Source organism: Uloborus diversus, chromosome 8, assembly GCF_026930045.1.
Source record: "Uloborus diversus isolate 005 chromosome 8, Udiv.v.3.1, whole genome shotgun sequence".
NCBI lineage: Eukaryota > Metazoa > Arthropoda > Arachnida > Araneae > Uloboridae > Uloborus > Uloborus diversus.
In genome coordinates, this window is record NC_072738.1 from 84,820,038 (window position 1) to 84,847,553 (window position 27,516).

At 33.1% G+C, this 27,516-nt stretch overlaps 2 protein-coding genes across 3 annotated transcripts in view; one reads left to right on the forward strand and one right to left on the reverse strand.

Annotated features, from left to right (window-relative positions):
* LOC129228194 (golgin subfamily A member 4-like) overlaps nucleotides 1-21,862 on the reverse strand; it is a 65,398-nt gene extending 43,536 nt beyond the window's left edge. Inside the window, exons 1-7 of one of the 2 annotated variants that reach the window (XM_054862862.1) lie at nucleotides 21,497-21,862; nucleotides 16,555-16,593; nucleotides 6,110-6,232; nucleotides 4,210-4,455; nucleotides 4,043-4,090; nucleotides 3,452-3,607; nucleotides 172-315 (exon numbers count right to left, since the gene is read on the reverse strand). In XM_054862862.1, coding sequence (XP_054718837.1) covers nucleotides 172-315; nucleotides 3,452-3,607; nucleotides 4,043-4,090; nucleotides 4,210-4,455; nucleotides 6,110-6,232; nucleotides 16,555-16,593; nucleotides 21,497-21,556 — 816 coding nt within the window. In that variant the 5' untranslated portion in view covers nucleotides 21,557-21,862. Of the gene's footprint in view, nucleotides 1-171; nucleotides 316-3,451; nucleotides 3,608-4,042; nucleotides 4,091-4,209; nucleotides 4,456-6,109; nucleotides 6,233-16,554; nucleotides 16,624-21,496 lie in introns of both variants that reach the window. The other variant, XM_054862861.1, reaches the window with a different exon arrangement.
* A 405-nt stretch (nucleotides 21,863-22,267) lies between these two features.
* Nucleotides 22,268-27,516, forward strand: part of LOC129227581 (leucine-rich repeat flightless-interacting protein 2-like) — an 87,982-nt gene continuing 82,733 nt past the window's right edge. The window contains exons 1-2 of the mRNA XM_054862165.1: nucleotides 22,268-22,342; nucleotides 26,460-26,569. Of these exons, the coding sequence (XP_054718140.1) occupies nucleotides 26,486-26,569 (84 nt within the window). The 5' untranslated portion in view covers nucleotides 22,268-22,342; nucleotides 26,460-26,485. The remainder of the gene's footprint in view (nucleotides 22,343-26,459; nucleotides 26,570-27,516) is intronic.

Genomic DNA, 27,516 nt, shown 5'->3' on the forward strand with positions numbered 1-27,516 from the left:
ATGAGAAAAATGTGAAATGCGGGAAAAACAAAGATTCGAGGAAGATACAATTGAGGTCCATTGGTATACCAAACATAATCAAATGAATTCATCTATTTTCCATGAAATTTCAGAACTTTATCTTATTTATCATGTTATTGTATTATTCTTTAATGTAACAGAAAAAATTACCTTTTCTTGCAAGGTAGAAGCATCTAACAGTAAAGTTCCATCATCAGATTTGGCATCTCCGCTGCTGATGTCGGAATTTGATGCATGCAAATCTTCTATTATTTTGATACCGTTACTCTTGTTTCCTTCTTTTAAAAGATTTATCTATTAGGAAATAAAAATTGTAGAAATATTTAAGGAATGAAAAGTTATTTGTACAAGAAAAATGCACACTTTTAAGCTAATTTTATTTTTATCTGACACTTTTAAAATCAGAATATCATGATTTATATGTCCATTACAATACAAAAAAAATTCTGATGTGTATATCACACAGTGGCAGATTCAGACCAAAATTTTAGGGGGGGGGGGTCATGTTTAAGATTTTATGCTGAGAAACGGAAATTTGCTAGAATTTTTCAAGTGTATGAAGTGTAAATGAAAATACTCAAATTGGCAAGAAATAAATCAGAAACTTAATTTATCATCAAATTAATCAATTTTAAAAATTAGCTAATTTAAAAATTGATTATAAAATAAGTCAATTAATTTTGATTCAAAAAAAAATTATTCAAATCTTTTCCAATGGTTCGGTCAGCTTAAGAAAAACTTGTTTCTTTTACTCAAGTAGCGGCAGAATTTCTTACACTTGACAAAATACTGTCCACTCTTTGGGAGGGGTCATAACCCTTCCCCTGTATCCGCTCCTGATAACGTAAAATTTTCACATGCGTTTATTAAATATTAAAAGATATCAATTTATTGGAAAGTGTTCAAAAAATGGCCACAAGGTTAGTTAATGGGTTTTCTAAATTTACATTATAATTCCAGGCTTAGAATGCTTAATATGTACAGTCTTGAGCAAAAAAAAGCAAGAGAGGACAAAATCCAATTATTTAAGTTTATTAAAATGGAGGACGTTGATGGGTTACATTTTTGCACAGATGGCAAAGCCAGGAGTCATTGTTTTAAACTTTTCAAATGTCAAGAAATCAGGAAAATTTACTACTTTAACAGGGTTGTAGCTATTTGGAAGAGTTAACCTGAAGCAGCTGTTAATTGCAGTCAGGGCCGGATTTAGAAATGTGGGGGCCCCGGGGCAATGAAGGAGTGGAGGCCCCTAATCAGGGTTCAAAAAGATAGTCATACTTTCGAAAATATCCGATACTTTGATATACATCCGAATATTTTGATATACATTTATATATCTGATATTTTTGACCCTTGAAAGTTAGGATATTTTATAAAAATTTTATTGTGGGAGCCCCTTTGTTGTGGAGGCCCCGGGGCAGTAGCCCGCCTGCCCTCCCCAGATCCGGCCTTGCTTGTTTTTTGTTGAATAGTTTCAAGAAGGCTATTGATCTTCATAGGGAATTGATAAACTGACCACGACCATCCCAGCTGGGTTCAGCACTTATTACTGATCGTCACTTTTGTATTCGTATTTATAAATAACATTAATTTTTCAATAACTAAAAATAGATGGGTGAGTGTTGTACACACATATGTGCATTAGGAGTTATGCTTCCTAAATGCATAATCTTTGTAACAAAATTTTAGGGGGGTTTTCCTATGAATTCTTAAAAACATTTTTCTTATACTAAAAAATTATGGTAAGTATAGAGAACAGCTCTTTGAAGTTTAAAGAAATTTGTTATAGTACAGATTTTTTTTTTTTTTAAATTAAACTGATTGCTTTTATACCAAGAAATTTTTACTTTACTAAGGGACCCGACAGACGTTCTGTTCGAAAGTTAAAAAATTCCAATAAACTATCAAGTGTTGAAAAAATTAGGTAAAATGAAAATGCTTTAAGCTGCTTGCTGTCAGAATGCATATATTTATTACAACTTGATTTATCTAATGCCCACTGAGCAGTTGTTTTATTAACTATTTTTTCTCCCATACTTGATGGTTTGTTCCTTCAGCCATACTCAAAGGATAAAAAGCGTCCACAGATATTAAGTGTAAAAAATTAACTACCCATTTAGAACAAACAGTAAATCCCGCTGCAACATCCTCCATATCAAAAAGAATAAAACAATCAAAAGGATATCGTTTAAAAAAATGATACAGGTAAAAACAGTTCTCTGAATAAGCGAAAATCACTCATCCCCTCCCGATGTAAAATAAATATTCTTCAACTAAAATGACTAAACACTTTTTAAAAGCAAAAAACAATTCTTTGCAATTTGAAATATTTCGCCAAATAAACAAAAGATACGATAAATTATATTAACAGTAGCTTTAAAATGTAAACAAATGACACCGCAACTCTATTGTTTATAGCCAAAGTCGCCAAGCGCCCACGTTTCTGTGATCCAGCGGATTAGTGAGCGAAGCTAACTCTGACCGATTTGTGGTCCGATTTTTGAATGAAAACTTCATATATTGCCTAATTTGTTTTTTCCACCAAAGATAAAGATCTTCTACTGCACTGACCTTTTGTGTACAGAACTACCCTGTTGTAATTTACCTGGACGAAAATAAAATTTTTTTTATCTTTAAATTCCATCATCTTCTCCTTGAATAACGTACTGATTAGTTTGATAATCTTTAAAGTATTCTTGCCATTGGTGCCAAAACTCAGATGAATTTGAGCCAAGAAACAAATGTTGCTAGGCACGGTACTTCTGATCATTTGGTTAGGAAATCCTAAAACACCGATCCAATCACATGGTTCAATTAGGACGACAGAACACGTTTCGCGTGAATCTTCCAGTACTTTACTTTAAAATATATCACGGGATCTAAAATCGTTGTTTTCAAGAAATAAAGGCTTCACTGTCTCTCTCTACGTTTTCTCTATTCTCAACTGACATGTCACAGTAGGAAATTTCATTACAAAAAGTAGAGCTGGCTTTCTTGTTGTCTTTTGGCAACAGGTTAAATATTTATTTCAGTTTTCGCTCAACAATAGATTAAAATAAATATTAATCGTTTGAGAGATATAACCATCCAATGTTTGAATTAATAAATTAACAAAAAGTTTCTGATTCGATCAATTACGCTTCTAAACCATGCTCGCCACAACTTAATTACACACAAAAAATTTGATCAAAATCGGTCCAGCCGTTTAAAAGCCTTATGGTGACAAACAACTGCACAGATTATATATATCATATATATTAAGATGAACTATATTTCTATTTCAGAATGGTTTGCGTCCTTTTCTTTTTACATTCAAGGAAAAGATTACTTAAAACTTGAGTAAAATGACAGAAGCATTGATTTCAATGACATGCACAAAACCTTTTGATGAAGAAGTACCTTTTCAAAAGCGTATTATAAAGTTTCTTACCTGTGTTTCAAGCACCGATATTCTTGAATCCTTCTCTTCTAATAAAAGTCTGAGATTTGCTTCTAAATGAGCTTTAGCTTTTTGTTCTAATTGGCACTGTTCTCTAAGTTCCGCAAGTCTCCTCAAACCTTTGTCTTGATTTTCAATTAATAAGTTCTGTAAATAAGGGTAAAGGGAAACATCGAATGACTTTGAAACTAAATTTAATTTTATCCTTAAATAGTTGTTTTGAATAGAGCTTCTGAAATGATAAATTATATATAAAACTTGGAAGTCGAAATAATAAAAATAAATACAAATGGATTGTTTATTATCTGATGTCTACCAAAAATACTATTGGAATGTATCAAAAGTCAAAACTATCAAACAATCTAAAACATCAAAATAATGAAAATACTACTCTACTTTAAATGTTTCATGGTCTAAATTTACATGGTCTTAAAAAGTGAAAAAATATTTAAAATTTTACTAGTTTAGTTATATTAATTTTATTGTACTAAAGAAAATATGGACCATATATATCTCTTCAGACATCAATACCATAAGCACATGATTAAATTCAACTTTCCATTAGTACATTCAGGTACTTACTTCAATTTTTACCTTTTCATCACGCAGTTCTTTATAGTTTTTCACAACCTATTATTTAAAAAAAAACTTTTTCAGTACTAAAAAACTTCTTAAGCACATAGATACTGTTCATAGAACCATTTCCTGAATTATATGATTCTAAAAGCAAAAAAAAATAACATTCTTACCTCTGCATATTTATTTTTATATTTATAAGAACGGGCTTTTAGTGTCTGAATCACAGATAAGAGTTGATCTTTGGATATTCCATCCAAGTTCAGAGTTGGTGGTTCTTCTTTCTCACTTTCAATATCAGATTGAGGAACATAAGAAAACTTTGATGGACGATACTCCTGAATGAAATTTACATCTGATATTGTTGCTGGTTGTTGATCTCTCGGTGAAACAATCTTTTCACTAGTTGATACATCATTCTAGAAACAAAATTTTTAAAGCTAAGTAATGAGTACATAATAAAGCACAAAAATACAAAATACCAAGCACCAATGTATGGATACTGCCAGGATGGAAATGACTGCCTGTAAATTCTGCTAAGGTGAACCAACAATATATATTAACTATTGCATTAAATTTAATTAGTACTTAGAAAAAAAATGTCAACTGTTATTTCAGTTGAGCTACTATACATTAGATCCTCGTTTTATGCGGGTTTATTTTACGTGGTTTAAGATTGGATACCTTAATTTTATTTTATGCGGATGAGTTTCGGTTTTACGCGGATGCGGCAATGCAAACAGATAAAATTGTCACCTCTTTCAAAATCCAAACTCCTAAACATTGCAGATTACACGTAATAAACTGCATTTTGGTGTGCTAATGATCGAGCTTGGGCCACTGGAGACATTTTATGCTATTGGTTCTAGAGCTACTTCCAGAAGTAAAGTTATAAAACTCGCACAGTTCAGAACTCACTGGAAGAAGAGTTTTTTGAGTAACAAAGGAGGACAAAAGCAACGAGGATACCCACATTGATGACACAGAACCAAAAACGTTAACATTGAAAATTTTGAGACATTCCTTAGCAATGGAAATGATCTTTCTGATTCATTATTCAAGTAAGATTCTATCACGGAAATGATCATGGATGCGTTAATGCTCTGCAAAGAACTACGGAGAAAAATTCTTGACTACCAAAAGACTATCAAAGCCAGCTCATTTTCATAAACACTAAATTAATTTGTGTTTTCTTTATGCATGTTGCGCATAGAAATCGATATAAGTACACCATAAACTTATTTCCACTTAATAAACACTAGAATTAAGTATTTTTTCATCTACGGAACCTAACCCCTATTTTAACACTAATATTAAGTCTTAATTTAGGAGGCATTTCCGAGGAATGTAACCCCCGTGTAAAATGAGGATCTACTGTACTACCAAAAGAAATATAAAACAATTTTAACTAAAGGAATGAATTAGTTCATAGATGAAATCAAATTGAAGATAATCACCAGCTTTGTTGTGACAGAACTTAAGATGGAGTTAAAAAATATATTCCCCCCCCCCCCCCCCACTTCAATTTAACGAAAGTTACAAAATAATATCCAAGACTTGTTTACAAAATTAAAGGAAATAACTATGTTATAAAACTAGCTCTTTTAAGTTGTAACAGTAAATTATGAAGCAGTTTGATAGCAGAAGAAAATATAGTCAGTTATGATAGAGGGAAATGATACAGAAAAAAATCATATTAATCAGCTTATAGGCAGTAATTAGTGAAAGCAAAACCTGACCTGACTTACTCATAACTTATCACCCAATTAAATTAATTATTTACAACCAAGGACAGGTGACATTCCATTTTACAAATTCTTTGGGATCACGAGAAAGTTCGGAAAAACGAGAGTTTGTAGAATCAAAATCACTTGTTGGTGTTTTAATCTCTAATTTTTTCATGTCACAAATTAGCAGTGTGTCAAGCTAATCTGGCTTAACAAAGTGAGAGTTACTTATCACAGACTTTTTAAACAATATTGGTAAAATTATGAGTGTTCAATAATTAGAGGTTCGTTGAATCGAACGTCACCTGTAATAATTCAACCAAAAAGTTTCTTAAAAATTAATTACTTGTTTCCGCTGAGGGGTGTTTTGTTCACTAAAAGAACCATCTTCATCTTCACCAATGCTGAATTGGTGAGAACTGGAATGAGGAACTACTACAGCAGAACTATCACTTAAGGTAATTAAATCCTGGAAGAAAAAAAATCATTAGTCATTATATGTAGTGCCATGACTATTAGACATAATGAATTAGACGAAAATCTAATATACAAATGAGCAACAAAAATATTGTGGCAAAACTGTTTCTAATTATTAAGTAGTACTCTCTAAGTACTAATCTAATATCCAATTGCCAATCAATATGAATACAGAGGTCTGCCCAGAAATTTTTGCTAGGTTTTATTTTTCAAAATAACTTAAGTGAAATTTTAAATAACATTGTGAAATTTCAATATTTAACGACTGTTGTAGGTATTTTTTTTAATTTGATAAGCTTTTTTTTCTACATGAGGACAAATTATGCCCTCTATTGATTGAAATAATGTGAGGGGTTCAATAACAGACCAAAATTTCCTCTGGCTAGATTCCTAGAATAATCAAACTATTACAAGAAAATGCTGCTCTGCTGTACTGAAATTCACACAATCAAGTTACAATATTGAACTGTTTAGATCTTAATGGATACTATTCAATCAACTTAAAAACTTATTTCATCTAATGCCTAAGTCAGAGTAACGACTTAGTATTTGAAAATAAAATACAAGCACATTTATCTTTTCTAAAACACTCATGCAAAATTTAATGGTGACTCGCCCCTGGTTCAAAAATGTTTCAAATTCTTAATAATATATTAGGCAAAAAATAGATACAGAAATAAATGTAATAAACATGCACTGAATGAATACTTCTATAACACAACAAGGATTCAAACCTGATCCTTGTGTTACAACATAATGAGGTTAGGGGCCATTCATTAATTACGTAAGGATGATTTTGGCAATTTTTGACCCCCATCCCCCACGGACGGGTGCATAAGATTTCTCAAACTCCCCCCCCCCCCCCAACCTATTCTCATGCAAGATTCCATTTTGTTTTTCAAAATCAAAATATTGTCAGAAAAGGATCAGTTACATTAAAACTCCCAGTTTGACTTAAATCAAAGAATTTTATTTTTCAACAAATAAATTATTTTACTGCTCTCACTGACATCGTGGTTGGTTCGCATTATCTAAGTAAGGAAATATGGGGCAAAGTGAAATGGTGAAATATTTACTCTGCTTCTAACCAGGGGCGGCATTTCACCATTTCATTTGGGGGGTCGAGTTTCTTAAATATATATAACCCCAAAGCGAAAACAAACACACATTAGCTAACAAGAAGTTGTCATAAAATTGGTTTAGTATGAATAAAATTAGTGTGTAGAAACAATTAAAATTTTGATTCATTGACTAAAAATTTATCATAGAAAACATCTCGCTGCTAAAGATTTTATACCTTTTGGAAAAGTTATAATGCATAATTTTTCGAATTCGGAAGAGCAGGGAATCGTGTTACTAATCTATCAGTGCCCAATGTCGTGCTGTTTTGCCAGTTCAGCTAATAAATAGAAAAGGTATTTTTTTTTCCCCTTTGTGCTTCGAAAATATTTCTCTAACCTCATAAGACACAAAAAAAAAAATCTTTCTCTACTAGCTGAACCAATTGTAATAGTTAAAAAATAATTGAAGTAACAAAGTTATGTATGAAAACACTTTTTATATCTTGCTCTTCAAAATCACCCATGCTACTTCAAAAATTGCGAAGGGCTTAAAGTTTTCATCATTGAATAATCTAAGGCGCTCGCAGCTTCAATGAGATATCATCTGCCTCCAGCTCTGTTATTCACTATTCCAGATTGATGAGCCCATAATAAGGACGAAACTGCAGTCTCTGGATGTGAAAACCATTTTGTCGGTATATTGCTTGTAATTGTTCTTTCCTCATGCTAAAAATTTTACTCACAGTTGAAACATTTTATTTTTCGTTTTCAAAATCCAATCCAAATAATCGTAATCCTAGCCAACCATACAGAAAAATAATTATCATCAAATCTTGTGCTAATTTCATTCGAAACTGAATCTATTACTTCATACAAAATATTCAAAAATTAATGTTTGACTTCACATCATCATGTGGATTTTTGTCACTTTTTTTTTTTTTTGCGTCTCTTTAAAATTGGCTTGGAGGAAGAATTTTTTTTTTTGAAAAATTTCACGATTGATTGAAATGTACACACAGATCAATTGTAGATTGAACTATGGTTTGAATAGTCGAGTAGCGGATTGAAGATATAGATTTTGATAGAGTAAAGCATTTTTCAAAAACCTTTTCCCGATGCAAATAAATTGGATAAAAATTCAACGAAGTTATACATGCTAAAGGGCATGAGCTTTTTCACCATTGAAAGAATCGTTTTGCATTAATTCTGCCAGTCGTCAAATCACTGCTTTGAAGTTATAGAGAAATGGTTTTATCATTTTAACTCTTGAAGATTATCTTGTGTCACTCCGCGATTGCATAATGATAAAGCCCCATAAAAGGTATTTGGTTAATATGTCTTTTTTTTTCAATAATCACATGCATTTTGAAGAAGTTTCTATGAAAAGTGTATTGAGCAGCTGAAACGTGTTTCTAGCAGAAGAAAGCAATGAACACTCATTAAATAAATATACACTGAAAAAATGAGCGTAAAAGTGAATGTAAAATATCAAGGAATTTTCTTGTGAAAACCATGCAGGCACACCACTTTTCACGAGCCTCTCGTATTGGACATAACCATCGTAACACTGGGCACACAAGTGTGAAATAGTTAGCCTATATGAGGCAATGTCGTCTTTAGTTAAAATTAACCATGGTTTTCTATCAGTTTTCTATGTTCTGAAAAGGCCGAAAATACTCCATGAATTTCTAAGTCATCATCCAAATAACGAAAAACACTTCTTCTAGTCTGAGAACATGTCGAGTTTCATCAAATAGTTGCTGAGAACCAGCGAGATTTCCTTTAGTGAACATTGATTTCTGATTTACATAAATTGAATTCACCCATTTTCTATCATTCTGCTCAAAAAATTTGGGGGTGCAATCGCCCCCTCTTGAGCCCCCTATTTGCCGCCCCTGCTTCTAACGCCACCTTATCTAGTAATATTTTAACTATGTAGTAACACATGTACTCTATTCCAGTAAAGAAAAAACATCCCTCTAAAAATCAAACAATATGATTGTACAAGCAATTTTTAACAACTGATATGCATATTGTAAAATTTTGTTGTGAGTCAAAAATATAATTTTGGTGATATTAAATGATAAAGTTCTTGTTTTTAACATTTTAAATATTAATTGGGACCTTTTAATATTCGGTGCAGTATTTATTTAGTTAATATTTAACTTATTTGTGTTTTTAATATTTTTCATAAAGGGGTGTAACGTAGCAAGCCTCCTCGTGGTGCACCCTGGATAACGCTAAATCTGCTACAGCGTCTACCGCTCTCCTTGTGATTTCAAATACAAATACAAATGTGACGACCAGCAACAGGCTCTGGGCCCAGCTAGGCTGGTCCTAGTCAATTAATTAGTCCCCAATGAAGATCAATGGCCCTCTTAAAGCTATCCACTCCCTTGCTCATTACCGCCTCTTCCGGTAAGCTATTCCAAGTGCCCACGACCCGGCTAAAGTAATAGTTTTTCCTGATTTCCAAGTTAGCCTGAGATTTAAATAGTTTAAAACAATGACCCCTTGTCCTGCTTTCCCCGCAAAAATTTAATCCATTTACATCTTTCATATTGATAAATTTAAATAACTGAATCATGTCCCCTCCGACTCTCCTTTGCTCCAGGCTATACATGTTAAGCCTATTAAGTCTGGTATCATAATCTAAATCTGAGAGTCCCCTTACTAATTTAGTTACCCTTCTTTGAACCCTTTCCAATACAAAAACATCTTTCTTCAGATAAGGGGACCAAAACTGAACAGCATACTCCAAATGAGGTCTTACTAAACTCCTATATAAAGGCAGAAGAACTTTCTTAGATTTGTTTGAAATAGATCTATTGATAAACCCAAGCATTTTGTTGGCTTTGTTACTAGCAATACTGCACTGTTGACTAAACTTGAAGTCCTGATTTATAAAGATACCCAAATCCATAACATTTTCTGCCTGATTTATGACTGAACCCTGTAAACAATATCTCATACGCTTATTTCCATGACCTAAGTGTAGCACTTGACATTTCCCTACATTAACTGCCATACCCCATTTATCTGCCCACTTAGTAATATGATCTAAATCCTCTTGCAGCTGTTTCACTTGTTCTTCATTTTCAACAATCCCCATAACTTTTACATCGTCAGCAAAACAATTCATGCTTCCAGAAATATTTTCATTGATGTCATTCATAAATATAATAAACAAAAGAGGCCCTAAAACTGATCCCTGAGGAACCCCACTTAAAACATCACTCCAATTAGAATGATTTCCTCACACAACTACTCTTTGCTTCCTACCAGTAAGCCAATTTCTATTCCAAAGTAAAGTTTTTCCTCCTATTCCTATGTCAGCTAACTTGCTGAGAAGAGCAACATGCGGTACCTTGTCAAAAGCTTTTTGAAAATCAATATAAACAACATCCACACATTTTTTGTTATCTAAAGCTGAGGTAACCTTGTCGTAGAAATGCAATAAATTAGTAGTACAGGATTTACCTTTCCTGAAACCATACTGCAAACTAGTCAACAGACTATTAGTCTCTAAGAACTTCATGATCTTAATTTTGATCAAAGTTTCGAAAATCTTACAAATCACCGAAGTCAAACTTACAGGTCTATAATTCCCAGCAATACCTTTAGATCCCTTCTTGAAGAGTGGCGTTATGTTAGCCAGCTTCCAATCCTCTGGCACTGTCTCCAAGTTATAAAAAGCATTGAAAATATTCAAAATAACATCCACTAATTCCTCTGCACATTCAACTAAAATTTTTGGATAAATATTATCTGGTCCCGGAGCTTTAGTTGCTTTAATCTTTTTCAAATGAAATAAAAGCTCCTCCCTGGAAAATACGAAATCCTCAAGCTGTATAATAGCTTGTGTCTTGTTAGTGTCAACTGTTGAGATACAATTATCGTTAAACACACTGGAAAAAAAGTTATTTAGAACATTTGCAATATCCTTCTCGTTTTGGATTAAATTTCCAAGCTCATCAACCAAAGGCCCAATTTGACTGTTTCGAGCTTTCCCAGAATTAGCGTAAGCAAAAAACCTCTTAGGGTTCCCATCAATGTCATCTGCCAGCCTTTGCTCCAATTCCCTTTTCTGAATCCGTACCAAATACTTAAAATTTCGCCTTGCCTTACCATACTGGAGCCTCTCCGCACTCTGATCAGTTTCTTTAAACTGACGAAAAGTGGCTTGCTTATAATTAAGAGCTTTATTAATTTTAAGAGATTTTATAATTTCGCTTTAAAACGCAATCAATTTATAGTGATCGTCCTTTTAAGGATTTGAAACGACTGCGAATTCTCCAGTGGAATGCTGGCGGTCTCTCGCATGAAAAAAGAACTCAGTTGTTGACAATTCTGCATTCATATGACATTGACATCTTCATTATTCTTGAGGCTAATTTGACTCATGACTCATTGAAATTCCATAATTTTGGACCATACTATACTAAAATTCTTCCTAAATCAAGAAGAATTGCTAGTGGCATTCTTACTGGAGTCAAAAATAATTTGACATCCGATTTCCATGAAATCAGCAATTTCTCTTCTTATAATGGTGCTGAAATTATACAATTAAATGTATGGAAAAAGAAAAATGATTTTAAAATTTATGGTTGCTATAGTCCACCTGGTAACACTAAACTTGACTTCAGTCTTCTGACCTTTTTTAATAAACAATTTTGTGTGGAGACTTCAATGCTCATAGCCATATTTGGAATTATTATGATGTAAACCCCGCTCGGACTGTGATTGAAGATCTTTCGACTCCAGATAAAATGGAACTTTTATACAACGACACGGATATTCCAACTTACCTTCACTATAATGGCAATGGCACTAACCCAGATTTGACATTGGCTTCCGCAATCATTGCCGATGATACTGTAAGAGAAGTTATTTATGACCCTGGTTCTGGTCATCGAATGATTGTTACCGGATTTAGCACCAGAACTACCATCAAGACACCAAAGAAAAAGGTTAGAAATAGATGGAATTTTTCTAAGGCTAACTGGAAAAATTTTACTTTTGAACTTGAAAATTATTTTAAAACGTATTCCAGTTTTTGTAATGTCAATGAGAGTATTGATAAAGCCTTCTCCAGATTTTCTAATATTATCTTCGATGTTGCAAAAAAATGGATTCCCAGAGGTAAGCAATTTAAATATAAACCATTCTGGAACGAAAAACTTGCTACCCTTAAAGAAATACGCACTAATGCTCGTATTACGGCTGAGCTTTCCAAGAAACCAGAAGATGTCCAATCCTAGAGAAAAAACGTTGCTATACTTCGCAAAGAAATTCTCTCAGCAAAAAGAGACTGCTTTAGTGATTTCATTTCAAAAATTGATTACCGAAAGGATGGAAAAAAGGTTTTCAATTATGTGAATAGGTTGCTGAATAAATCAACGGCACCGCCTAGAGAACCAATGAGAGTTGGTAGAGGTATTTTAACAAATGACAGAGATATTGCCAATGCTTTTAATGCCTTTTATTCTACAAGACAAGGCTTAAAGAGAAATCTCAAGGCCCAGCAGAAAATTCTTAGAAAAGAGATCCGCCGGGACTTTGCCTCGTCTCATCCGCCTGGACATGAGGTTTTTCATCTTAACTTGGCCATTTCAGAACTTAAAGAGGCTATTCGGCGCATAAAGTGTGGTAAGTCTCCCGGACCAGATGGCTTCCATCCTGAATTTTTGAAACATCTTGGAAAAAATGCACTTAAGGCGCTGTTGGAATTTTCTAATTACAGCTGGAATTCGGGGGTCCCTGGCTATTATCATCCCTATTCATAAAAGAAATATGCTTTCGGATGACTTAACAAACTACCGTCCTATTTCCCTGACCAGTATTTTATTGAAGGTCATGGAAAGAATGATCACGGCTCGCTTAAACTGGTACCTTGAATCAAATGGTCTTCTGTCTCCAACTGAAGCAGGATTTAGAAAACATCAGTCTACAAACCAGCAAGTTGCTTTTTTGAGTCAGTCTATTAAGGATTCCTTGGATCAGAGATGCTCTGTTCTGGCTCTGTTCGTAGATTTTGAGGCAGCTTTTGCTTCTGTTTGGCGACTCAAATGCATTCAAAAATTCAAATCCCTGGGCGTTTGCAGCAATATGCTTTCATGGATCAGGAACTTTCTTTCCCAGTGTTTCTGTGCCACTCATTTCGGTGAAGCCACTTCTTGTTATAAACAAACTGAAACTGGTCTTCCACAAGGTACAGTGATTAGCCCCACATTATTCAACATCTTTATTAATGACCTTCCCGACATCTTGACTTCTGATGGGTTGACTAAGACAGCTCTCTTTGCTGACGACCTTGCTATTTGGTGCAGTGCATCAAAAAAAGATCAGCCCAATTTAAATACTATCTTGAATTTGGCACTCGAGAGACTGGATTCGTGGTGTGAGGAAAATAACATGACTATAAACTTATTGAAGACTACTTGCCAATTCTTTGCTTTAAATAGGCAATTCTTTGCTCCCTGTCTTGTCTCTAATGGTATTATCCTTCAAAATAAGGATGCTTCAACTTATCTTGGATACATCCTTGACAGTAAACTGAATTGGGCTAAACATGTTGAGCATGTCATTTCAAAAGCAAGGAAGAGACTTCCCATTCTCAAAAGACTAGCGGGAGTTAAATGGGGATGTAGTAGAGGAACTTTGAATACAACTTACACGACCTATATTCAGCCGGTTCTGAATGAAGTTTTGATCACAGCCTCGGACAAAGTCATGAAACCCCTTGACACCTTCCAAAACCAAGTGCTCCACATGATTACGGGAGGAATTAAAAAAACTCCTGTGCTTTCCATGCAATTACTTTGTAACCAACAACCAATGAATAATTTAATACAGAGGAATGCAGCTATTCTATATAATAGATTAACTAGACTCCCTAACAATTTCTGGAGAGATTACAGTCATTGTGGAATTCGTAGTCTAAAGACTCAGAGAGGTTTCATTCAATGTGTTCGTGAGAACTCCCAATACAATGACATTAATGATGCTCTCATTGAACTTCTATCTTTTGCAAATCCATTGAACCATTTGGAACTTGATGTCAGACTAGACATGGTTCTGGATGCAAAAAAACGCGACCTAAATCCTACTGAACTTTGCGCTGTTGCCTTGGAAACAATTAACACTCGTTTCCCTCCTGCTGAATGGCTTCACATCTATACTGATGGGTCCCTGTTGGATTTTTCCCGGGTGCCGGCGCTGGAATATTTTGTGACTATTTTTCTTTTTATCAACATGTTGGATCTTTCACAACCCATTTCGATGGAGAACTTGAAGCCATTCATGTGGCATTACAACAACTTGCTTCACATCTGTATCCATTCCAAAAAGCAGTAATACTTTCAGTAATACTTTCAGACTCGACCTCTGTTTTACAGGCTTTGTCTAGTAATAACCATGAAAGTAAGGGGACTCGTATTCAGAGCTTTAAAAAACTCCTGAAGGGTATTGAGAAAACTGTGGCTTTTCAGTGGGTACCACCCCACTGTGGTCTACCCGGAAATGAGAAAGCCGACTTCTTGGCCAAGAAGGGATGTAATATTCTCCAAAGCTCACGTGGACCCTTGTCGCTCCACTCTGCTGGATTAGAGATCAAGAGGGTGCATAGGGATGCGTTTTGCCGTGTTGCTTCCCGGGCTGCTGAAGGTAAATCCTGGGGGAGACTGTGCAATGAGTCCCACTGTATCCCAAATTCTCCTCGAGCTGCTGCTGTGGCTGCTTTTAGACTTTTAACAGGACACGATTGTCTCAATGCCTATTTGTTCCGCTTTCAACTGAAGGATTCCCCGACCTGCACTTTATGTAACTCTGGACAAGTCATGGACGCTACTCATCTGGATGACTGATCTGCACTAACCAATTTTAATTGTGCTGTCGAGAAATATTGGAGAGCCCGCGGTTTTATGGCCTAATGGTCAATGTACCAGGCATTTGTGAAATAAAATAAAATGAATATTTTTCATAATTAGTTAAACGCATGTGGGGCAAAGTGAAATAGTTCATTTTGTTTACTCATTCAATCATTTACTAAATCACTTACACGTATTCATTTATTAACTAATTTATTTACATTCCTTCCTTGAATAATTCGATTATTTATTCATTCTTTCACTTATTTTCTTACGCATTCACTCATTTATTTCTTTTCGTGTATTAATTAGTAAACTAATTAATTTATAAGTTTATTGCTTTATTATTTTTACATTTAATAAATTATCCTTTCATTTGCTCATTATTTTATTCAAAAATATTTTTCATAATCAAATAAAAAATATTTCATTTGAAAAAAATTACATTTTTCAATTTGCCCCATGAAAAAAAAGTGAACATTTCCCACTTTTTTTTAAGGCACAATTTTACTGACAAAAAAAAAAGAATATTTCATTATAAGTTTTATTATAATATGCAATGTTCTTTCTTTTTATACTGTAATTTTACAAAACAAATTTCCCATTTGTTCATTTTGAAAAAGCTCAGTCATCTGAACCATTTCATTTTGCCCCACATTCTCCTACTTTTAGTAGCTATGCGCAGTAAAATTAAATACACCATGCATAACATAAACCAAACATTTCAATACAGTTCTTTGATGCATACGTATCTTACATCACACGAATCACTATTATTAAATTATCTTTAAAAGCCTTTTTATGTAAAGAAATGTTTACTAAAACATTAGAATTTAGACTGAATGTTTTTTGATATTTTTTTTTTGTATATGATGTGATACTAATTAAAAATAAACATGCTATACATAATGAGATTCTTTAATTACATTTTACACTAGTCATTCTTAGTTCAACAATTAAAAAACAGCTCACCCTAACAAGTTTTTTACCTACCAGACTCAAATGAAATATGATCCCTGCCAAGCCACTTCACCTCATGATTTTTTTCTTTTTTTTAAAGTATCGACTAGCAAAATGTTAAGTAAGAATGAGTTTGACCCCACCCCCGCCAAAGCAAGGGTATGTAGAGATTTCTCCAACCCCCACCCCTCCCCTTGGGACCCTTACATAATTAATGAATGGCCCCTTACTGATTTCAAAGTCGGCAACAATGTTAATTGATTAGAAAAACTATAAATTCTAGAGCAAACACAATACAAATGTGACGATCAGCTACAGGATCTAGCCTCAGCTAGGCTGGTCCCAGAGAAGACAAAAAAAAAAAGGTCACTAATTGGGAAGATAATACTTATAATTTTGAAGAAAGTACAAACTAAGCAACAAACCTCATTGGAATTTGCAACAGCCCCTTTGCCTTCAGAATCCTGAAAAGTTTTTCCAGGGTTATTTGAAAGCTATTAAGAAGGAAAAAATCACTTTTGAAATAAAAATATACCTCCTTGAAATATTAACATAACTCATGTCCAAAATTATGGCTTATTACCCTTACAAAAATAGATATTTCATTTAATAACAAATCAACATGGTCCATTTTTAAGAAAAATTCAAAATCAAGCAATCTGTTATCCAATCAAAAGTAGTTGAATGATTTTGTTTAGCATATTCTCATGTCAACTGAACTAGAAACTTAGCACTTTATGTCATGTGCTAGCAATCTCTAGCTTTGAGAAATGTGTGTTACAGTAGACCCTCTTTTTACAAGGGTTTATTTTATGCAGTTTCGATTATATGCGGTTAAAGATTTGACACCTTTATTTTATTTCATGTGGATGAGTTTGGGTTTTACGCGGATGCAGCAATGCAGACAGATAAAATTTTCCCCCTCTTTCAAAATCCAAACTACTAAAGATTGCCAATTACATGTAATAAACTGCATTTTGGCTTGCTATGATACTCCTAAATGAAATTTACATCTGATACTGTTGATGATTTGTTGATCTCTTGGTGAAACAATCTTTTCACTAGTTGATACATCATTCTAAAAACAAAATTTTTAAAGCTAAGTAAGGAGTACATAAAAAAGCACAAAAATACAAAATACCAAGCACCAACGCATGGATACTGCCAGGATGGAAATGATTGCCTGTTAATTCTGCTCAGGTGAACCAACAATATATATTAACTATTGCATAAAATTCAATTACTACTTAGAAAAAAAATGTCAACTGAAAAAGTTGTTTCAGTTGAGCTACTATACATGAACCTTGTTTTACGCTGGTTTATTTTACGTGGTTTAAGATTTGACACCCTTATTTTATTTTATGCGGATGAGTTTCGGTTTTACGCAGATGCAGCAATGCAAACAGATAAAATTGTCCTCTCTTTCAAAATCCAAACTCCTAAAGATTGCCAATTACATGTAATAAACTGCATTTTGGCTTTTTAATAATCGAGCTTGGGCCACTGGAGACATTTTTTGCGAATGGTTCCAGAGCTCTTTTTAGAAGTAAAGTTATTCAATTCACACAGTTCAGAACTCACTGGAAGAAGAACTTTTGGGAATGACAAAGGAGGACAAAAGCAACGAGCATATCAACATCCATGACACAATACCAAAAACGTTCACATTGAACATTTTGAGCCATACTTTGACAACTGCAATGAGATTCTGATTTGCTAGTGAAAGAAGATTCTATCATGGAAATGGCGCATGTGATAATAGATTCGTAAATACTATGCAAAGAACTACAGAGAAAAATTCTTAATGGCTGCCAAAATACTATTATGGCCAGCTTATTTTTGTACATACACAAAATTAATTTATGTATTCTTTATGCATGTTGTGCATATAAATCGATATAAGTACACATTAAACTATTATAAAATTAGTCATCAACTAGAATGAAATATTTTTTTTCAAGCCCTATTTTAACACTATTATTAGGTCTCAATTTACACGGTTTTGATTCACGAGGCATTTCCGTGGAACGTAACCCCTGAGTAAAAGGAGGGTCTACTGTACTTCTTTTTTGATAGTTGTTCTCTCTCTTATGATCAGGTCCTAATTTAGAAAATTTAGGACAGTATGCCTAAAACAGCTGTAGAGGCCAGACGTAAGATTGAAGAAAGTAAAATTTAAGGGCCTCCACTCCTTCGTTGCTCCGGGGCCTCCACACTTCCAAATACGGTCCTGTTCCCAACATTAACAGCCATACCTCATTTATCAGCCCAGTCCGTAATATGATCTAGAACCTCTTGCAGCTGATTTGCGTGTTCTTCATTATCTACAATCCACATAACTTTGACGTCATCAGCAAAACAATTCATGTTCCCAGAAATATTTTTATGAATATCCTTCATAAAAAACAATGAACAAAACAGGCCCTAACACTGATCCCTGAGGAACCCCGCTTAAAACCTCACTCCATTTAAAATAATTTCCCCTTACAACTACACTTTATTTCCTTCCGGTCAGCCAGTTTTTTACTCAAATGAAAGTTTTCCCTCCTATTGAAAATTTTATTGTTTTTGATGTTTTCTCACAGAATACAATTTTTCTTAAAAAATATAGTTTTGGACACTTTTGGACACAAGGGTTTTATACAGAACGGTAAAAAACAGGGTTTTTACCATAGTGTCCAAAACTTTGCCAACCTTCAAACTAGATTTTAAAAAAATGGCTCTTTTATTCTAAAAGCTATAGTTAATGCACTTTTCTCATCACTCTTGATATTAAACATAAAATTAAATTAATTAAAATTTTATTTGGTTGTAATTTTTTAGGTGCCCCCTAAGCTGGTTCTCATGAGCCTACCAGTGAATCAGGTCCAGATCATGATTGTTCTTGCTCTTATTGTTTGCTGCATTTGAAATCATTTGTTTGCAGAAGTCTAAATACAATCAGTTTTGCTTATTTCTTATGAAAACAATTGTTTAGCTTCAATGAGTGATAGTTTTATAGTTGTCAATTATCAAAACAGTGCCCCGGGACACAGGACCTCAGTGTTGCCAGAATGAGGGGTAATTTCTCGATTTTGGGGAAACCTTGCCCTCTCTAGGGAAATGGGTTTTGAGGGGAATTCTTTAGAGAAAACTTTTTTCCTGGGGGGTATTTTAGGTTAACATATATGTTAGTGTGAAAGATGGAAATCGAAAACCATTTACTGGTGGTTCACTTAACCCGAGAGCACTAGTGTACATTAATTTTACGTACAAACCTTCTATTTTGGCTGCTTCCCCCCCCCCCTTTCTTTTCATCAATGAACTCACCCAAGTAGAAGGGCTTCGAGTGATAACGTAGCCTGCCAAGTGGCTTAGCTTTATCGTCTATTGTTATGCATGTAGTATTTTGCGCACATATTAAACGTATTACTAGTGATTTTAACGTATTAATAGTGATAACGCCTATTTTACAGTATTTGAAAACTTTATAACAACATTATTTGCAGTTTTTTCATTTTGTTTTTGCATCAGCATGGTTAAACGACCAAGATATCCAACAGTCAAAGAAAAAAAGGCCATGCTTTTGGAAGCTGATGACAATATCAAAATTGATGAAGATATTGATGTTACTTTAACATAGAATGTTTATAGTAATTTGTAGATAAAGTTAATAAAAAAAAATCAACAATATTCATCTGATTTATAATTAACCATTGCGTGCTAAGTGATTTAGTTTTGCTTTTACTCAAAAGAAAAAGGAAAAAAATATACATAATTACATTAACCTTTTTTGATTGATAAAATAACTTTTAAATAATTGTTAATTTACCAAAAAGCTTAAGCAGAACTATTTAAAAACTGGATTTAAGTTTTAATATTTGAACCTACTATTTTTAAGGCATAACAAATTAATTTGAAGGAATTTATTAAATTCATTTTAATTATTTTTTTAATTTAATTTTAATTTAACATGATGATAAAATAATAAATTATGATGAATGTTTCAGGTTGAGCAATCTTTATTTTAAAAATGTCAATATGGCTGTATTTAAGTTTTTGACAGGTCTAATTGTTTTGAAATTGTAGAAAGTGTTGTTGCACCTTTATTTAAAATACTTGGGTTTTATTTGAAGGAAAGGGTAGTTAAAAAAATTTCTACATCATTATAATATATTGTTTTTATCACCTTATGACCTTGCTCCCAAAGCAACTACAAAAAGAAAAAGTGAGCAACGTGACTGAGAAAGAGACGACTCTTCTTTAGTCGCTTAGACAGATCTATTGAAAACTGCTAAAAATGAGCCTATTTGTCACTTATATTTTCGCTTATTAAAATCTTTTCTTATTATTTACAATCAGGATGCAAAATTGGACCATTAAAGGGGAACAGGCAAGTGAAAGTCTAGTTTCTGGTCCAATGGACAAGTGACTTATTAAATTTCTACCCTTTTAAGCATAAAACATGAAGCTAAATATAGGTGAAACAGAAACATTTCAAATTAAAAAACTCTGATAGCTAGCTTTTTTGCAATGCAACAGACCAAGGGTGCCCATATAGGGGGGCAAGGGAGGGCTCGAGGCCCCCTTGGAAATAAGAACTTCCTTGCTTTTAGTAGTACTTTTTTCTTTGCAAAAATATAAAAATATTTCTTCTCCAGCAATTAATGAATAAATGATTTAAAAATGTCAAATTTTAATGACTCTAATCTGTCCTGAAATCTGCCTCCATGGGGAAAATATCCTGCTAAACCATGGTTAAAATTTCTGAGCCCCCCCCCCCTTACAATTTTGCATATGAGCGCCCATGCAACAGACGTCTTTACCCTGTAACATTTACCTACACCCTTACCAACACCTTTCAACATTTTTCTTTAAAGCAGCATATTTTATTAAACTGAATTTGTCTCAAATCGTGAACAAGCATTTTTAAATGTATGAAGTAAATGTAACAGCAAAATTTTAGTAAAAAAAAGACTTAGTCTTCTATTAGAGCTGTTTGTTGTACAATTTTAATCAAAGAATTCAATCTTTGGCTTTTTCAGAGAATGATGTTTGAAGTGAAGATGAATCAAAAGAAGCCCTACAATCTACTCCACTACAAATTAAAGCAGAACACCGCTGGTGAATCAAAAATAACAGCAAAGAAGATTTAATTACATTAATGTGAAATTATTTCTTATCTACTTTGTGAATTAAGAAAAGAAATACTGCAAATTTATTTTCATCAAGTAGATTAGAATACAATGTACAGCATTACATATAGGAAAGGGACCTATGTTTTGCCAAGACAGACAAATTTACATTTAATAAAAAGAATTGATCGAATAAACTATAGGTATAGTAACTTACAACAATTAATCATGTAATTTTTTACTGATGTATTACCTGGCCAACGGGAAATTTTATACCTTCTTCTGCTATACGCTCGCGAAGCCTTTTAAACATTTTAAAAGGAATTTAGAGCAGCCAATGTGTATAAAAATTCATTGAAACAGAGATTACTTTACGACCATTCAAGATTCGAGAAAGTTTTTTTTTGCAAACAAACATTACAAGATCACAAGTAAATGCATCACAAATACACCGATATCCTAGTATTCAGCAGTCAATATGCGCATGTGCCATGGGACCTTAGACACGTCATTCTGCAAATGCCATTTTAAATAACGAAAATATGATAAGAAATACAGAATGATTCAAGAGAATTTGTGAAATAAAATAATATTGTAAACGAAACAGTTGTAAGTTTGAGTTGAAAAATCTGTTTAAAGTTTTTGTTGACAGCTTGACTGGATTCAAACATTCAACAAAACAAACTTGTCAACCCAGCTGGAGCTGAAAAAGCCTCGAGTCTGGATAGCAACGCCCTCTATGTTAAATAAAACATCAACAAAACTAATGTTTATATTTTGACTATCTTTGGAAAAATGCGTGAAAGTTGCATTTATATGAAAAAAAATAAATATCCTGTTGCAAATTGTTTGCTAAATTTTTGTGACTTTATTGGTTGTACCGTTAAAACTCTATAAAATTTTAAGGAACGTCCAGAGACTGATTATGTTTGGGACAATTTTACTTGCAGCTGTTTTTAAATGTACATATACAGTCGGACTCGGACTAAATTACCAATGGTAGTACGAATTAATAGGACAAGTGCAAAAGTCATTCATAGGATGTAATACCGTCCAATTTTTATTGGAATTATTCTAGAATGTAAAAAATTATATCAAGGTATGTATTTGAACTTTAGCGAACATTTAATTCTCCTAAATTCAAGTATAAATAATATTAAAAACACGTGGGTAGAAGAAACTGGATATGACTTTTATTGAACTAAATACGTACAAGTTGAAATTCGCTGTCAGTGTTTGAAGTCTATTGCTATCGTGAATATTATTTCCTTCTTTCCTGGTGTTATTAATGTATAATTCTAATTTTTTACTTTTGATTTTCTTGGTTGTTTTTAGTAATTTTTAATGTTAGCGTCAACTTGGGGAATATTGATTTTGTTTTCTGCTGGGTAATTCTGATCTCAACTTTTAAAGCAAAAAATATAAAATGAATGCATGCCTTAAATTCCTTTGTATGTGAAAATTTAAAAATATGTTTATACTTACGAGTTACTTTACACCAAATTACTTCACTACAAGTGTGCCTCTATTTTACTTTCAGTTAAACAGTTCTAAATATTAATTGCAATAATTTTAAATGGTGCAATGATTGCATTAATGGAACAGCTTACCAGAAAAGGTTGTAAAAGAGCATGGGATAGATAGTTTTAAGAGGGCTATTGATTTTTACTGGAGACTTATAAATTAACTAGGGACAGCATTGCTGGGCCCAGAGCTTATTGCTGGTCATTCATTACTTTTATATTTGTAGAATTTTGTTAATATTTTCATAAATGCATTGTATTGCAAAATTATAAATTTGTTTATGTGATGAAATTTTACATTGATGATTCGAAACAGCTTAATTTCTACCCCAAAAAAAGAAAGAAAAAAGCAGGAGCCGTACATAATTCAGAACGTACATCCTACACAATTAGTAATAAATTAGTTTAAACTCCAACTGTTAAAAAAAAAAAAAACGCCTTGTTGAGCACTCACATTTTTTTTTCTTTTGATTCCAGATCTGTACTACTATGACAAATGCACATTATTTTAAATTAAATATCCAACTTGTTTTCAATAGAACAAAAAAAGATAAAAAAATATACTTTTTCTATATTAGTGTTTCACATTCTATTAAAACCACTTGAGAGCTCTGCCCTCTTCTCGGTTCCCTCGTCCAGCCACCGTTCACCATCCACAATGGCTCAATGTTACCTGTCGTGGGTGAAAATTGATGGTTTTAATGCTGACGCAGGGCAGAATGGCTTTCCCTGGATATCCTGTATCCAACAGTACTAGTGTTGATCTGGTAGGAGATAGGGTTAAAAACACACCAGCAGACATGTACAAGTTTTAATAGTATAGTTAACTCTGAGGAAAAAAATATATGGGAAGTTTAATGTGCAAAACTTTGTTAATTTCTGAAATGTTGGAACATAGAAAAAGTGAAACCGTAAATACCAGAATTGAGTTAGCTGAATACATTTGTGCTTGAAAAGTAAAATAATAAGTAACACAAACGTATAAAATTGCTGCAGAGACATGTTTTAGGGTTACAAAGAATCCCTTTTTCCTAGTAAAGTCTGGGAGCTTAATTTTTTTTTCAAGTTTGCTCTCACCGAGAATAATTCTTGAATTATAGCTCAGTTCTATTCCAAGTTACCTCAAGGATGTAAACATTTCTCTTAGGAAAGAAAGTGACTATTTATTACTTTCAGAGCCTCCTTAGAAAAGACAGCACCCGGGGCAAAAACTTAAAGCCCCCCCCAAACACACACCCATACAAATACATACCTAGAAATGAAACTGGTTATAAAATGCTTCACTAATCAGTAAAACACAGTCTGATAAATTTTTCGGGTTGCTTTAGGGTACTAAAATTAAAATTTGAATGGTTCATTACTTTTTTGGCATCCCCTATGACCCTTCTGGTTTGCAGAAGTACCTCACTGCCAACTTTTGTCCAGATCCTATGTAAACTGGATCTGTACAGGGAACATACAGTACAGACATATAAATTTATACACACAACACACATATATTATCTTTTATTTATGGATAATATCACTAAAAATATCACAATGCTTCTATGTTGTCTAGTGCTAAGGTTCCCAAACTGCAGATCTCCGCAGACCCCCTCCGGAAAAATTATGAACTTTGCGGACCCCTTCCCTCCCCCAAAAAAGTGATTTGAAACAGCTAAATCAATTTTTTCTATAATCTATTTTAACTTCATATTTTTCAAGAATTTGTAATTTCACTTTGGATGTCACCCCCAGACTTATGACACCCGGGGCAAACCGCCCCTCTCTCCCTCCGTAGCAATGTCATTACTTCATTCTTCATGAATAAAAATCAGTGGGATGTATGAAACTGTTTCTTGTATTTTATTATTTCCAAAGTTTTAGGAAGAATTTTTGAAACTTTTAACCTTAAGGATCCTTCTACAGTTGCTGTTAAATCCTTTTTACACCTTTATTGTGTTGCAAAGTGATGAGAATGTTTGTTTGCACAAATAAGTTGAAGAAAAAAGGAGATGTTTTAGTGTTTTGTTTGCTAAATTTTTTATTTCTGGCTTGAAATGAAACCAAAAATGACATGAATCATTTTCTTTGAAGAAAACTACTGCAAGATAAATCTACTAATTCATCTTGATCACTCTCAGAGAGACAAGAAAGACTAGCTAGGTCTCTTCCTTTGAAAGGATATCTTATCCAGTCATTATTGGTGTCTGGTTCAGATAAGTACTTCAGGGGGGGGGGGTGCTGCATCCTGCATGTACTTAAGCAAAAGCTTTTTTGCTCCTCATAAATTGTTTTGTTTTTTTTTTTAGATTAATATATCGTTACTCGTCCTTCAACCTCAATTATATTTAACGTTTAGCTGGATAGCACTGCAGATTACCTGGCATGAACTCGCGTACCCCCGGGGGTCTGCGAACCACAGTTTGGGAAACTCTGGTCTAGGGTATTTTATACAGTTGCCTTTTTATTTAACGACTTTCAAGGGACCACAAAAAAATCGTCCATAAGTTGAATGCGTCCTCAAATAGAATGTTTAACTACAGAGGAGCATCTGGGACCGTGAAAAGTTGTCTTTAAATAAAGTGTCGTTGGTTCATTATACAAAAAATGTATGTTTTTGAAGTTGAGATTCGTGTAAAAAATCTTCAAATTTTTTTTAAGTTAATTTATATTGGTTCTTTTAGTCCCCTTTTTACTCTCACGTAGTTAGTCACATTATTGATTATTTTGTAACTTTTCTTGTAGTTAAAATTTTGGACCTGGAACGGAGGGTACCGGATAGTAAATATATATTTTAAATATTATTTTTAAACTTTTTATTTAAATGCACTTGTATCTTGTTTGAGGAACATGATTTGAACTGATTAAAATGTACACATCTTTCTTAAAATGTATTTTTTAAAAAAATTGTATGCTCCATTTCTCATTGTATATCCTCCATTACATCTATACTGTAACATTGGATTCATATACGGAGGATACATTCTTATGTTTTGCTATGCACAATGTGTTGATTTACATTTAACGCAACATGTTATTTAGAATTTACTAAAAAAAAAGTAATTCAATTTTAAGTAATAAAAAAAAATTTAGTACACAAACAATTATTTCCTTTTTAACTCAAGAACGGAGGATACACAAAGTTAAGGACCTGTTTGACTTCAAAGAGAATAGTGCTGAAATTCTTTCACGCTAAGTTGTTTAGCTTCACTATGCAGACCCAGAGTTGAAAAGGGCTACTGTGATTCTAAACTTTTGTAATAAGTTGCCTGTACTGCCGTCTATTGGAAATTCTAATACTTAATTAGATCCTGAACGAAGAAAACAAGAAAGACTTTGACAGTAATTCATTTAAACTATTAAAAAACTTCAAGTGATTCAAAATTCAATATTAAATCTGTTATATTTTTTTGTATTAAGTAAATAAATGAAAAGTACATGGGAGCAAATGTGCTGGGATATGTAAGGGAGGCATGCAAGTATCGCTCTGTTCAGTGAAAAAAACATTTAAAAAAATTATAACATTATTATTTTTTGTATTGATCATTTTCAAAATTTGTTATACTTTTCTAAATCTCATAAAGAAGTGTTTAAAAATAAATATTTTTGAAACTAACCACCCTGAACCTAAAAAAGCACGCTTTTTGTAGAATAACCCTGTTAAACATAGAACCAATCGTATTTAATTTGTTCCATTCAAATTTCTTTCAGAAGCGGTATACTTGAATTGGGCCAAAATGTCCTCCCCAAGAGTACGTAGAAGAGGTATACAGCGTATGTATTCTGCAGAAGATGAAGTACTTGATAAAGTTGTTCAAGAAGTAAGCACCTGTTACTTAATGTGATTTGTCCATTATAGATGGTAAAATGCTATGTCAGTTAAGGGTAAAAAAAATCCTTTTTTTTTTAAGGTTACTGTATCAATTGGATGTTAATGAAGTTAGAAAATTGAGTAGATAAATCTAATGAGAAAGTTTTGTAGGAACTGAAAAAAATAATTAATTTGTGTAATGTTGTGTATCAAATAATACATTTAATTAATGATCAAAGTGTGAAGATATTTTAGTCTCCTTTTAAATTTAATGTAAACATTGGGATAGTGCAATAATTGCTCTTACCACATCAACTTTTTATCTGTAAAAGTTTGAAATTGGGTCAAACTACTACATTTATGTATTTCTTTTACGCCCTTCAACATATCAAGCAAACTTTGCACAAAATGGGAACATTATGCATTTTTTAAAATTTTTAATAAGCTATATGATCCAAGATTGTAAAAAAGTAACATATTTTTCTATTCGTATGACATTCATTTTTATGTCTTTTTAGCTAATTTAGAAAATGGAATTACCCATATGAATTCTTTTGCTTGCACATGGAAAAGCAAGTTTACATTTTTTGCAACATTTCTGAACTTAGTAGGAATCTTTAAGCAACTGCTTTTGGGTTTCTGTTATTACTTATTTCCTAAACAGTAGACAGTGCAAAGCATGCTGAGCAACAATGCAAAGTTAATTTTTACAAGCATGGGTTTTGTCATATTCCAGTATTTTTCATCTTAACTTTTAAAAAAGTGACCTTAGAAGTGGGATTCCCCGAATCTAAAGATTGAAATTCAAGGAGTTCCCCCAATTTGCAGGAAACCCTTATGTGGGAATGTCGTACTAATAGTTTTGATCTAACTATGAAATTCTATGGATCATGGAATCATTAAATCATCTAGTAAACAGCACCAAATAATAATTGAGGCATCGAGAAGCAACGGATG